Genomic DNA, 14,923 nt, shown 5'->3' with positions numbered 1-14,923 from the left:
CGTCATCCCTGCTCTGAGAACTCATAGAGCCCGCGACATTCATTCATTCATTCATCCATCCATCCATTCTCTATTTTACAAATCCCAATAATTCACTCTATTTTTTCCCAAAATTTTGTGAATTATGGGGAATTGGAAAATAGAGAGTTGCAGACTTTTTTGCATCTTGAAATTTAACACTTTTAGGGATCTTTAAAACTAGATTGTTGGCATTAGAACGTTTCGTCATGGCGCAATGTTCACGCGACTATTTTCGGAAAATTAACTCGTGATTGCTTTTTTGTTTTTTGTTTTTTTATTGGAGGACAAAAACCGGAGATTGTTCAGATTCTTCAAAGAAGATTTTTCCGAAAACTGCAATGGTTTCAAGCCTCTACTAACAATACATTGTCATTAGCCTCGATCGACACTAGAATGAGGCCAGCAACTGGTGGTACCTGGTACAGTTGTGTAGCAGCAGGTACTTCAGGCTAAATCAAGACAAAGCTTAAAAGGTGCGCGATATGACAATTGGTTACTGATCTTTTGTTTGTTAGAATATATACCACTGAAGAAATTATCTGTGCACTTTAAATCCCGGGACGCTTCCTTCAATTGTTTCATGCCAGTTTAGGCCATGCACATCTAAAGTGGAGTTTGTAAGTCGGTGAGTGAACTTGAAATAAGATTCGCATCTATGTGTTTGTGTTCTGTTTTACAGAAATGCAATGGTAGAAGCAATGTGCGATTCGAGCGACTTTAGCTAGAAGGAAGAAACTCGTCATAAAAAATTTTGAAGAGTTGTATGTTAAATAACATATCTGTCGTTTATGCTACATTGGCGATGTAATTCTGTGCTTAAAATTCTGTGGTGTTCATTTACAATTCCAGTCAGTGGTTTCCTGTGTCTAGTGCACGCATGAACTCGTCATTGAGATCTTTATAACGCTTGAAAATACTAGTTTCACGGTTATACTTGCTTGCATACGGGACCAGAGTAAAATAGTCCAGTATCGCAGAGCTCGAGGTTTGGAATCTCGTTGAAGCCTGAAATTCTTTATTACGCGTTCTATGCAATATGTTTAAACTGCTACAAAATTGTGAGTTCTGGTTTCCTTAACTGTTGACCGGCTGACTTAAAACCGTGTATTTTGCAGCCAAATTATTCTACAGCTAACATACTACTTGCTGAAATTTTATAAGAGCGCAATATAGTACGAAATATCACTTACGTACCAGTGGAAATGACGTACATTTTGCGTATAATTCAAGCGGACGCGGTGCATGGTACAGCATGAAAACTTAACGCTTTGTTGATGATTTTCTTGACTCTCCTAACCAGAATATTCAACGGTGTACTGATATAGGAGAAACTGAATTTGATCATTCTTCAGATTAATTATTTTGGTCTATTGATTGGGCGATCCGAATATTCGAGTATAAGAACTTATCATTGTGTTATGTCCTCGATCTTGGGCAAGACAACGTACTTGACTTAAGCAGTGCCCCTCTCCACCTAGGAGTAAAAATGCTGATGGCTACTAAATCTGACAAAATGGGAGAGGGGTGGGGATTTAAAGTTTCCACAATGGCAGGTCGAGTAAACAAACTGCAACTTCAATATACTTTGTATAGACCCACGCTTCTTCCAATGAAAGGGAAGTCGTAAATAAAGTGTACAATTTCGATGCTCATTTATCTGAAAGGCTTGCTACTTTTTTACAGTTTTATGTGATCGAGTGGGCTCCCACCAGAGCCTATCCGCCTTGATGCACTTAGTCGAAGGAAGAAGTATGCCCACTACCCCTTGTCCATGGGAACATTCTCTGTAAGGAATCTACGCGCGGACAAGCAGAACGTCTCAATGAAACACGGTCGAGCGTGTCCCAGTCTCGTACGCTTCCTCGCGTGCTACCTTTGCACATGCGCGGCTTTATATTTGTACTTCCGGTACTACTTGATGGATGAGCGTGACTATGGGACGCCTCCGCCTGCCGCCGTCATTCACGACAACGTGTTTCGACCTTTTGATCCCTTCTCATCAAGCAAAGCTGCAATCTCGCCCAACGAGTTGTTTGAGAAATTGCAGAGCAAGTATATGGCTCCAAAAAGACCAGGGGTGTTGGGAAGGATCAATGGTTACGCTTGGCATAAGTCAGAAGAAGGCATTGTGACGCGGCTAGAAGATTCACCAGGGGGAAGTGTCAAATTACAGTCCCCTTCGGTCGCTGCAGAGGAAAGCCAAGACAAAACTTCAAGTTCTTCAGTTAGGCCAGATATAAGTTTTGCAAAATATAGCAACGTTAGCGATAATAGCGACGATTCAAACAAAACACAAGATAGCACGCAGGTGGTAGGAAATTCAACCGACAACCAAGCAGACATCTCAAAAAACACTTTTGACTTAAAGTTGGTACAGGTAATCTCGAAACCTAAAACTGTACAGAGGTCGTCGATTTCTCGTCGATTTCAAGATTTCCGTCGTCAGTGGTTACGTCAACGCCGCGCACGCGTAGACTGGCAAAATGTCATGAAGCCGTGTAATGACAATATGGCTTGGAGCCAAGTAAATGACGGCTGGAGCAAACTAAACAGAAGTAGCGCTGTTGCTAGTGAGGTCGTGTTCTGGGACATCAGACCGGCGGGAGAGTTTAGTAAGATTTTTATCCAATCAAAAACCTCGGACAATCGAACGAAGACGATTGGTGGAGACTCTTGGAGGGTTTACGTACATGGCCCATCAAGTGTTGCGGCCACTGTTTTTGATCACAATAATGGAACTTACGAAGCTCTATTTCTTATCGGTGAGCCTGGTGTTTATCAAGTTATTATACATCTGGATTATAGTCTTTGTGATGGATTCAGAGATCCACCACGTGACTGGTTCATTAAAGGCAACGCTCAAGGAAAGTTCCAGAAAGACGGCCTTCTAGGCACGCTGGATGACTACTTGAGACAGCCCTTTAAGAATGGCGAACCTTTGATTATAACAGTCCCAGAAGCACTACTCAATATATCTACAGTAGGTAAGTACACGTAAATAAAAGCAACTCTGGCATTTTATAAGCAATTCGTACAGATGACTTGCTGTCTGTAAGTCTTGTTGGGACACACGCACTGCTGACACTATAACACAGTTCATTAAGCCGATATTTGAGACTTTTTAGCAAGACAAGTTTTCTTTTGTAAATATTTCATCATTCCTCGTAATCTTCATTTTTCATTATGCATCAACTATTTATAAGGCGAAAATAGATTGCGACCACGGTTGTTACCAAGCCAGTATCAGAAATTCTTTCTTTGAATGTGAAATCCTATTAACACGGGAGTTTCTTTGCCGGAAACACTTTAGTTACGAGAATTCCAATATGCTAACTGAGCTTTCAAGTTGAAAGGTCAAAAAGAAATTACTATTCAGCCAAAGGATAACTCCTGTATACATATTGATTTATCTCCTTCCGTTTTGTCAGAAAAACTCGGCGAGGGACTGGATTCCTGTAGTCACACCTGCAATCACTTATGGGATGGATTTGGTCGATGGACAAATAACCAATGGAAACCAGACCTTCAAGGTTAGAGACAAACCTCATTTTATCTACCTCGTGAATCAGATTTGAATGGCAAATGTCTGCCAATTATGGCATTGGTCGTGCAAATTGTGCATGCAAAGAAAAGTGAAATGGGGCGGGGCAAGGGTACATATCTCTTATTGGTAACAATCTCTTTCCAGTTCCAGCTCCCACAAATATCTTCTCTTTTTCAAACTTCAATTTTCCTAGTCATAAACGTTGCTGGACGTGTGGCATGGCGCTATTGATTTTTGGGGTTTTTTGCTCCGCTCTCTTTTATTATCTTCTACATAATACACCGTCCATCTCTCTTGTCATTTCCTGTCCTAACTTCACCTTCCTTCTCTCTTCCCCTGCGTAGTCTCGACAGAAATCAAGCAGCGAAGTTATTGTGTTTATTAGCTAACGTGTTTTGCAATATGCTCAATCTCTCTCTCTCGATTTTCTGTTTAACAATAGAATCCTACAACTGGTCGTTGCCAATTAGGTATCGCCCGAGGGGTGTACTGTGGGTTTATGGCGATTCACTTGCTCTACGCTTCTTGGAATCTGTACAGTCTCGTTTTCTTTGCTCAAGACTCTATGTGGGATGTCGCCGCAGTTACAACTGGATATATCCTGTAATAAGCGAGGCTGTAAGTAAGCACGAGGACGATAATCTAGATTTCCAGCCTGGCAAGGTCATAAAAACTATTCTGAGTGTTCTTCAGAGACCGGAAATGCAACGAAAAGAAAGTGTACTGCTCTTAAATCTTGGACTACATTTCCCTATCAGTGTCAATTTTACGACATACCAGAGGCTCATTGGTAACCTGATAAACACGTTGAAGGAGACCAAAGTAAATTCACAAGGGAGAAGAGTCCCGAAGTATAAAGCTAAAGTTATTTGGAAATCATCGACCGCCATACACAAAGAAAATGCCGAAGTGAAAAACAAGACCAACTGGAGATTTTTTACCACACAGGTAATAAGTAAATAGAACTGCTTTGGGGAAATGTATAAAACGTGGCATGACAAATAAACTTATCCGTGTCCTCCGCAAATACGACAAAAAGGCCATCGCTATAAACAGAACTTACACAAATTTTACTGACAAAAGACGGGAGCGGAACAGGGATCTAAATGGGTAAATATGTGAACTAGGATTTGCCTATTTTTTCACAGGGAAAATGGGATTTGGGCCACCTGGACTAAGAATCACAAAGTATGAATGACTCTGAGTCTGCGATTTTGGTAAAAAATAGGCTGAGAAATGGGATCTGGACGACATTTGGGCTGAAAAATTATACCCCCTCCTCCCCCTCTTCACAACCCTCCAAGAAGTTAAGGGCTAAACCACTAAAAAGTTGGAAACTTAGGCAACACACGGATTGAAACAGACAACAACTGACCATGTTGACCAATCACCGTTTGGTTTTAATGCCATCTAACAGCCAATCACATCACGGTGAGATTGACTAGTAAGATAGTTTTTGCATTGAACGGCGGAATCCATCCAAGTCAGCTGCTTGCACTAATTGGGCAATATTGTCAGAAAATAAGTGAGAGCCTAAACCTAAGAAACAGTCGTGTTTACAGTAAGCCTCTATTCTAGAAGATGTTGCTCTTTGTTGACGTTTTATTTTTAATTTTGTGAAATTTTGAAACATGTTTAGCTCAGACATGATGCATAGGAGTTCATCCATGGTTATAACGTAGAATTTCGGTTACATTGTGAAAAGGATTACTCCAAATATATTTCACCGGGCCGAAAAGTGTGAACACAGGAATGTCCATCCCTTTTCACAATCAAATACACGAGCCGCTACGTTGTCCATAGTGGAGGCGCGGTGGCCTCATAGCTGGTATGCTCGTCTCCGAAGCAATCGGTCCGGGTTTAAGGTTACTTCAAACCTTCGCGGGGCTATATTGGTCGATTTGTTTTTGGTCAAGAAAATTAATGTCCGCGAAGCACAAGTTTGCATACTGTGAAGGCTAGGGGTTCTGTTATTTCATTGGCTCCCGGCTTTCAAGTTGACACATTCCTCTGTGAAGGCGTGATATGTTTATAAATCTTTACAAGGCGAAAACTCGCACTCGTTTTTCGAGAGAATCCCTTCTCTTTAAAATGAATTAATAGGGTATGCAGATTTGACGGTTCCATGAAATTTGGTCAGAACATTCACTGATAGATATGGAACAAAAGCGTGTCGGCGAATTCCTATATTTTAAATACTTTCCGCGTGGCGGCCTTTAACGTAACAGGTTACGTGACTTTTTCGATAGTCGAACTTGACAGATCTATAAAAAGATAACCAATAGAAATAAAAGAAAATGCTGACACGTTTTTGGAGATTGACGCTTTGTGATTAACACTGCACAGTTATTTTGCATGAACGATCGCATTTGATACCCTATTAATTCGCTGGAACGTCAGTCGGTCATTTTGGAGTTGACGGCCTCTGGCGCCTTTAGAAAGCAAAATCCAAAACAAAACATAATTTTACCGAATTTTACATTTTATAACCTTTCTGTTGATATATAGTTTGTGGGGGTTTCCTTGAAAACAGCGCGCGTACGAAGTTTTTTCTGGAGGACTCCCGCGAAGGTTTGAAGTAACCTTAAGCCCTGGCCGGGAATATTGTGCTGTGTTCTTGGGCAAGCCACTTGACTCTCACAGTGCCTCTCTCCACCCAGGTGTATAATTAAAATGCACCGGCAAATTTAATGCTGGGGATAACCCTGCGATGGACTAGCATCCCATCCGGGGGGGGGGGGGGAGTAGAAATATTCCTAGTCCCTTCATGCTACTGAAACCAGGATAAGCTCTGACCTGGTGGGCCACTTGGCTCGTATGCCGACTTAACCTACGTACGTAGGCCACATTGTGACACTCATTTTAATTTAAACATGTTCTTTTTCTTATCAGCGAGTTCAACTGTTCAGCGCTTACGCCATGTCCGCCATGTGTCAAGCGGGGTTTGACGTCATAGACGTGTATCCGCTGACCGATTCATATCCGGGTGGCATAGTGGACGAGGTTCATTATCCCAATAAAGTGTTTGATGCAGTGGAGACAGTGCTGGAGAAATACAAAGTGCACAATAACAAGCCAGTAGACAGTAACACAACGGAAAGGAGGATAAAACGCTGTGTTAGCTGAAAGGCATTTTGTTTATAACATCAACGTGTTAAGATGTTTGTTCAAAAAGGCCTTGTTTAAAGTGCCCATAATGTCTAAACTTTTTTTTGTTCATTTTTTTGCTCATTTTCGATTTGGATAAAATGCAATTGTTTTACGAATCTTTACAAAGTTCAAAATTCTATTAACTTGCGGTCGACCCCTGCCGCTCAATAACGTGTTCAAAATGGCCACGAGACTGATGCCTGTTACGTAGGTTCAGGAACCTACGATGAAGACTGATGTTGTTTTCTGGATCATTAACGTTGTTACAAAGAGCGACAACGCACCTTTCCGGCATTTTCAACTAAATGTAGACAACTCTGAAGCAAAATTTCCACTTGTTTTCAAGTCAGATAGGTCATGACCCAAATCACGTGTTCCTGAACCTACGTCACGACTCACTTCAAACCGAGGAAGACTGGTGCGAATGGTGGACCAAAATGGCGGCAAATTTGAACGTCTTTAAAAACTTATAAAAAAAAATTGCATTTTATTTATCCAAATCGAAAAATATTTTCGCAGAAGTTCATTAGGTGAAATGTAGAATTATATGAGCGAAAAACTTTTCTTGACATTATGGGCACTTTAAGGTTTTGTTTTTCGTTAACATTATTCGACATCATTCGGTTCAAAGAAGCTTTGTTGGAAGTTTTGTAATAACATTTATATTTCACGGTGTTTGTTCAGAAAGGATTTGTTTAGGTTTTTTAAATTAATTTTCATCAAAAACCATTACAGTCATGTTAACATAGCAGAGGCAAAGATTCGAAGTCAGAAATTAAAACTCAGGTTTAAGGGTAAGCCTACTTCTGACGCGGTTTATTACGTCTTGGTTTCCTTATATATATTTTCTCAGACGTCTCAAATGCATTCTATAAATCTGAGCCCTGCTTCTTAAGCTAAGTAAATAGAGCGAAACCTGTATTAAGCGGACACCCTTGGGACTCTTATGAGTGTCCGCTTAATACAGGGCGTCCGCTCAAAACAGGTTCCAATATATTGTGCAAAAACAGTTAATTATCAACCCTGTTGTAACACAGTGTAACACAGTGTAACACAGTGTAGGATCAAAGACTGCTCATAGCATAATGTCCAGTCAGTCAATGCGTTAATTTGGAATAATCGCTAAGCTTTAAAACGACATCGCTGAGCAATGCTAAAGGAGTCTCAACTGAACCTTTAGAGGTGAAATGCCCTTCAAGTGTCCGCTTGTGCAAGTTTTGTGCGACAAAATGGCTTAATATTGGTGTCCGCGTCCGCTTAACAGAGGTGTCCGCTGCAGGTTTATTTTACAGTAAATGTGGGAAGAAAATTTAGGGACTCAAGGTGGTGTCCGCTTAATAGAGAGTGTCCGCTTAATGTGGGGTCCTCTTAATACAAGTTTCACTGTAGAGCCAATCAGGAGATTTGATTTACAATTAGATCGCGAGATTAGTAGCAATTGTGGTGAAATATGGTATTTAAAATTCTTATATCAATTGGTTCAAATCGTACCTTAGTAAGGTGTACCACAAGGATCAATTTTGGGGCCTCTACTATTTTTGGTTTACATAATGGCTTTCCTCAGGCTTCCAATTTTTTCTCTCTGAGATTATTCGCCGATCGCACTTCCTTAACAGCCTCGGATAAAAATATAGATGAACATCAATTACAAATAAATTTAAGCTAATTTAAATCTACCTAAAATTTATAACTGGCTATGTGCTAATAAGTTAACCTTAAATTTAAGGAAAACCAAGTACATTGTCTTTCAACCTCGACAGAAAATAAACTATAATTTATTACCACTATTAATATTGGCAGGCCAGTGCTTAAGCAAATTTTTCTCTTTCAAATACTTAGGAATTTTTATCGATAGCCACTGGCAGTCCTGGCACGATCATATAAATCATGTTTGTGATAAAGTGAGTAAGAATATTGATATAATGACCAAGATTGAGCATTTTTTAGGAAGTCAATATTTAATGAATATTTGTTGTACCTTCCAACTCAAATGCGTTTTCCGATTGGAGGAGAACGTGTCACGTGTCGTTCACTAACTCCCTAGGGAAACAACAACATGAACTTTCGACTCGCACGTGATCAGGTCGTGCTCCTTGAAACCGCGGCACATTTGTGAGCCAGCCGGCGTAAAGCAAACGATTTCTTCGCAGTTTTTTTTTTCTACTTTTGAGTTGGGAGGTATAAAAAAAACCTGGCCCCGCAGAAAACAGTGAGTTTTGTTTCCCCTCGACCTCAATTTTCCCCTTGGCTTCGCCTCTGGAAACAGTGAGGGTCTCGGGGAAACAAAACTCACTGTTTCCCTTGAGGCCAGTCATTAAGTGCTTATTTGGGGAAATAATTATGATACCCCTTTATCTCAACTCATTCGATTACAGAATAAAGTAGTTAGGATAATAAATGATGTTCCTTTACAAGTTTCTATTTCTCCTCATTATGTTAATTTAGGTTTACTTAAATTTCGCGGTATTGTTAAATTGTATACATATTTATTGATGTGTGAACATATCAGTGACAATAACCTTGTAATTTTTTAATATCTCTTGTATCTGAGCAACATAATTATTCTACACGATGTGCATCTACCTAACAATTATTTGTTCCTCACTTTAGAATAAGTATAAGGATGTTTTGTCCCACCGTTATTGGTAATAAATACTATTGGTATGACCTCTCTCTTTCTGTTCGTAGTATTTCATCTAAACCTCTCTTTGAAAAGGCAGTATCAAATTTAGTTGATTGCAGTCATGGTGTGTGTGCTTGTGTGTGAATTAGGCTTACTATATAGTGCCCTTCTCCATTTCTTGCTTTATTTAATATCTTTAAATATCTTTAAACAAAGATATCTTGTTTCGTAATAATGACTTTGTAATATAAAAATATCTTTGTAACATAATAATGAATGGAGTAAATTATAAAACAAATTAAACGAACTAAAACAAGTCAAATACGAGACTAGAGCTGTGGCCAGGAAAAAATGTTATGACTGATGCAATGTCCATGAAAAAAAATATGACGGAGGCAATGTTGACGGTTTAATTCTCTTCCTAGGTAAAAGGTAAAACAATGACTGAGACAGGTGCACAGCCCTGAAGAACAGTATTCGTGATACAAACGTTACTACATATATACTAAACAAGAAAATTGATCGAAATGGCGGAGAGGTGTATGCTATTTTTTGGTACCAACTGAACACGACCATACTTCGAAGTTCGTGACTGTAATATAACAACACAATGCTCAAGTGAGTTCTTGCAGCTGTTAAGGTGGCTGGACACAGTTTTTGATACCTGTGTGTCATTCACCTTTTTCTCTAAACCCCTTGACACCCTCGGTCGTCAAAAATGGCAGCAAGCAAGTTAACAACAGAAACTTTGGTTTTTTGATGGTTAAGCTGACGTCTGTGCCGTTGCCATGGCAACATGAATAAATATAAACAGGCCTTTAAAATCAGTTTTGTTTATTTCTATAAAATCTAGTCATTAGATTTTGTTTATAATTTACATGCAACAAGCTTGTAACGATTCTCACAAGTTAACACCACTTTGCTAATAATTTAACAGAGAGATCTTTAATAATCCCTTGTTGAAGGTTCACTGAAGTATCTAGAATTTCCTTTGTTAAAGTTCAATTATTTTCAATACTCCAGTTACTTATTTCTTAAAGTATTTTCGTGCCAAATTTCGTGAAATTCTAATGAGTGGTTTTCGAGAAATCGGCGTATTTACGAGAGTGCAATTTTTCATTCAATCGCAATTTTTTGACTTACTACGCATGCGCTGCATTTAACTGGGTTCTTTCGGTAACAAAGAAGAAGCTGAGAATTGCTGGGTTCTTTCCATCGTTACCTTTTCTGACTTATCTTTGTAATAAAAGACTAAAGCGATCAATACACTGCGTTCAATTATAGAGAAAAACAGCATAGATAGTGCGGGTGTTGAGTAAATAAACTGAGCGCTCTATTGACGGCATGTTTGTTTTTTGCAATCCTTGTGCGCGCGCTGAATTGCATCAGCAAAAGCACGTGCAAAAACTGTGTTCGGCCACCTTAAGGGCCCATTAACCGATTCATGCGCACGCTCGCGCGCGTTGCTAAGGAGGTGAAATTTCACTTCCGGTCGCTTACGTCAGCCTGAGCACGGAAAATAAAAACAACCCCAAAACTTGCAAATTCGCACACATTTTAGATGTTTTTTGTGTGTGTTTCGCAAAATGCAAAGTAAAAAAAAGTACAAGCAAAGACAAAATAAGAGAAAGAGAGAAAAACAAGAGCAATAGAAAGAGATATCGGGCGCACTTCCGGTTTCTTTAAATGCTAAAGGAAACGCGGTTTTTGATTAGATCCAGCTTTTTTCAACGAATTTCGATTAAAGCCAACGTTGGCAACACAGCTATGCATTGCTTTTTCGAAGTCATGCTTTTTTCAGAAAATTACGAATTTTTCAATATTTTGAAATGCTCTCAAATTCTGACCTTTAAGAAATGAAACAAAATCGATGCATAGCATAATGAGGATTTAAATTAAAGTATTAAATCAATGAAAAAAATCCCGAGAAAGTAATTTGCCTGCGAGCCTTTGCATTTTTTCTGTATTAGTCACATGACCATGGGCGTGGCCTGATGACGTCATCACTAGCGTTACTGATCATGAAAAAGTTGAAACACATGAAATAAGTCTGAACTAACTAAAAATAATGAGGTTATATGAGACTAAATTTTCCTTAGCAACGGCTCGAAAAGATCGGTTAATGGGCCTTCAAGTGCCCATTAACCGATTTATGCGCGTGCTTGCGCGCGTTGCTAAGGAGGTGAAATTTCACTTCCGGTTACTTACGTCAGCCTGAGTGCGGAAAATAAAAACAACTCAATAGCTTCCAAATTCGCTCACATTTTAGATGTTTTTCTTTGTGTTTCACAAAATGCAAAGTAAAAAAAGGTACAAGCAAAGACAAAATAAGAGAAAGACAGAAAAACGAGAGCAACAGATAGAGAAAAACTAACTCCTCGTGGCTTTGTTTGATCTTACCGAAGTGCGCTGGTAGTGTAAATTGCGCACGCGCTGATAGGGTTTTTTCCAATATATATCGGGCGCACTTCCGGTTTCTTTAAATGCTAAAGGAAACGCGGTTTTTCCTTAAATCCAGCCTTTTTCCACGGATTTCGATTAAAACTAACGTTGGAAAGATAGCTATGCATTCTTTTTTCAAAATTATGCTTTTTTCAGAAAATTACGAATTTTTTAATATTTTGAAATTCTCTCAAAAGCTGACTTTTAAAACCTGAAACAAAATCTATGTATAGCGTAATGAGTATTTAAATTGAAATATTAAATCAATGAAAAAAATCCCGATAAAGTAATTTCCCTAGGAGCCTTTGCGTTTTTTCAGTATTAGTCACATGACCATGGGCGTGGCCTGATGACGTCATCACTAGTGTTACTGATCATGAAAAAGTTAAAACACTTGAAATAACTTTGAACTAACCAAAAATGACGTGATTATATGAGAATAAATTTTCCTTAGCAACGACTCGAAAAGATCGGTTAATGGGCCCTTCAGGTATATTTATTTTCATATAACCTCATCATTTTTAGTTAGTTCAGAGTTATTTCATGTGTTTTAACTTTTTCATGATCAGTAGCACTAGTGATGACGTCATCAGGCCACGCCCATCGTCATGTGACTAATATTGAAAAACCGCAAAGGCTCCCAGGCAAATTACTTTATCGGGATTTTTTCATTGATTCAATATTTTAGTTTAAATCCTCATTACGCTAAGATTTTGAGTGAATTTCAAAATATTTAAAAATTCGTAATTTTCTGAAAAAAGCATGATTTTGAAAAAGGAATGCATAGCTATCTTTCCAACGTTGGCTTTAATCGAAATCCGTCGAGAAAGGCTGGATTTAATGAAAAACCGCGTTTCCTTGAGCATTTAAAGAAACCGGAAGTTGGCCCGATATATATTGGAAGTTACCCTTTAGCGCGTGCGCAATTTACACTACCAGCGCACTTCGGTAAGATCAAACAAAGCCACACGGACTTAGGTTTTCTCTTTCTATTGCTCTTGTTTTTCTGTTTTTTCGTGTTTTTTTTTTCCTTATTTTGTCTTTGCTTGTACTTTTTTTACTTTGCATTTTGTGAAACACAAAGAAAACCAACCGAAATTGAACAAACAGAGTGACTCGATCCGCGCGAAGCTATTTACTTAATTATTTTAATTATATTATTTTTAAATCGTTTCTATCGCCCTAACGTTTTATTACTCATGCTGCAATTTTCTTGTATTGTTTCTATGTAAATATTTTAGAGTTTTAGTCAGTGTCTCATTAGCATTCTTACAATCGATTGTATATATTTAGGCGCATGCAAAACTTTTACTTTTCAACTTGAAAATGACCGTCGAGCGGTCGAAACGTCGTTGCTTTTTAATGTTAACCTTTTTAGTGAAATCCGTTTCGAAAAATTTGTTGATTCACAGAGAAAAACATCTAAAATGTAAGCGAATTTGGAAGTGAAATTTTATCTCCTTGGCAACGCGCGCGAGCGCGTGCATAAATCGGTTAATGGGCCCTTCAATCAATCAATCAATCAATCAATCAATATATTTAACGTGGTCGGTACGCTTAGCTAAAAAGCTAGTTTACAGGTACGCTAGCTAATATTAAAATATAAGAATTAACAATGTAGTCACAAGAAAAATATATAAGAAAATATGAACATTAAAAGCAATAAAAATTGATTAAGGATAGATCCACTTCGCACTCAGAGTCCCGTGAGATCTAATGTTTTTAAGTTGTTTTAAAAGTAGTGTACGTTTGTATCTTTCGAGATTCGTCCGGTGTAGCGTTTCTCAATTTCGATGCAGCGTATCTCCATGATCTTAAGCCGAAAGTTGTTGATTGTACTTTTGGAAGGTCCAGTATTGTGGTGCCCCTAAGGCTATAAGTGGAGCACCTTATTGTTATAAGACCACGTTAACTTGCTGGTCCTGCATAGCTGGCCAGTATCTTGAAAACAGTGGACAACATTTTCGCTAATCGCTGATCGTTAAGCCCTTAATGCTTAATGCGCCGTCAACATTAAAAATTCCCAAGGTCATGGCTTCAAATCGTTAAAACGGTTTGACGCCGTGACGTTGCAAATTTTTAATGTTGACGGCGCGTTGTCGTGGGTACAAGCTAAAAACAATTCTTTTCGAGATTGTAAAAATATAACCTACACACCGAAATGATGTTTGGGGTAATTCCCATCGTCTACCATCGATCAACCGCGCCATTTTACGAAAACCTATTTTCATAAACTTTTTTGAATTGTAAATGAAAATCACTCCACCAAACTTTTCCCAATACGGATGTCACGCTATACTGTAATAAACGTAATATCTGTGTTTTGGGTCAGGTTTTGCAGGTTTTATTTGAATGTTGTAGCGGCATAGCAAACAAAATTGCAAGAAATAAGCCGTAGCTAAAATAAATTACGATGGGAACAGTTTCGTAATGTTGCAATGAACCTGTCTGTTTAACTTCACCATTGCTGGATCATTAGACCGTCGAGGATTCTACACTTTGTAGTGGATTGAGCCGTGCACAGTATGCGCCAGCTAAAAGAATGCGAAGGATTTAGGATGGCGGGCAGACTCAGAGTCGCTACGACTGTTAGTATGTTCATCAAATCGCTTTGCAAGCGTTATTTCTCACCTACACATGCACCTACACATGAAAGTGACAGAGAAGCACAGTTTCTGAATTGAAAATTCTCAAACTCGGCGACTACTGTAGCCGTGTCAAATAATGTGAGTTATTGCAGTCATCGTCTCGGAACAGTCGCCTTGCAACTGATTTAAACGAAACGAGACCGAGGGAAGCATTAATTAAAGAAAAATTCAAAAATTGTCCAAATCCTGAGAGACGAAGAAGTTTTTGAAAGACAATTCAATACCTTTGGCTAAGTAAGGCAAAAAAAATCGCTATCAAAAGCAACTACTGCGAAGATTCAGGGCCGGGAAGTTTTCGCTGATAGCAAGAGGCGTAGCATGCGGTTTTGCACTAGGACAAAACAAGGCTTTTTAACTGAACCCTGGCATGGGGTCATGAACTGACCTCTGTATCAGAGTCATGAACAGACCTCTGTATCATAAATCGAGCAATAACTATAAGCAGAAAACGAAAACGTTCGGGCAAAGAAAGATTCATTCTACGTAGAAACGATT

The 14,923-nt window shown here is 38.9% G+C and overlaps 1 protein-coding gene across 1 annotated transcript; it reads left to right on the top strand.

Annotated features, from left to right (window-relative positions):
• The first annotated feature begins 487 nt into the window (after positions 1-487).
• Positions 488-9,670, top strand: LOC149110883 (uncharacterized). The gene is made up of 5 exons (XM_089292224.1): positions 488-646; positions 1,705-3,005; positions 3,450-3,551; positions 4,008-4,513; positions 6,458-9,670. The coding sequence occupies exons 2-5, from the start codon at positions 1,793-1,795 to the stop codon at positions 6,689-6,691; spliced, it is 2,055 nt and encodes a 684-aa protein (XP_089148350.1). The 5' UTR covers positions 488-646; positions 1,705-1,792; the 3' UTR covers positions 6,692-9,670.
• The last annotated feature ends 5,253 nt before the right edge of the window (positions 9,671-14,923 follow it).

This window comes from Orbicella faveolata, unplaced genomic scaffold (assembly GCF_042242905.1).
Source record: "Orbicella faveolata isolate gen_17 unplaced genomic scaffold, um_ofav_v1 contig_24, whole genome shotgun sequence".
In the NCBI taxonomy this organism is placed as follows: Eukaryota; Metazoa; Cnidaria; class Anthozoa; order Scleractinia; family Merulinidae; genus Orbicella; species Orbicella faveolata.
This window is presented reverse-complemented; position numbering and strand designations above follow the sequence as displayed.

What these genes read in the sequence shown, in the direction of transcription:
- LOC149110883 (XM_089292224.1), top strand. Translation starts at nt 1,793, where the DNA reads ATGGGAACATTCTCTGTAAGGAATCTACGCGCGGACAAGCAGAACGTC. An exon ending in ACTCAATATATCTACAGTAG is followed by an intron (nt 3,006 to 3,449) that starts GTAAGTACACGT and finishes CCGTTTTGTCAG; the next exon opens with AAAAACTCGGCGAGGGACTG. An exon ending in GGAGATTTTTTACCACACAG is followed by an intron (nt 4,514 to 6,457) that starts GTAATAAGTAAA and finishes TTTTCTTATCAG; the next exon opens with CGAGTTCAACTGTTCAGCGC.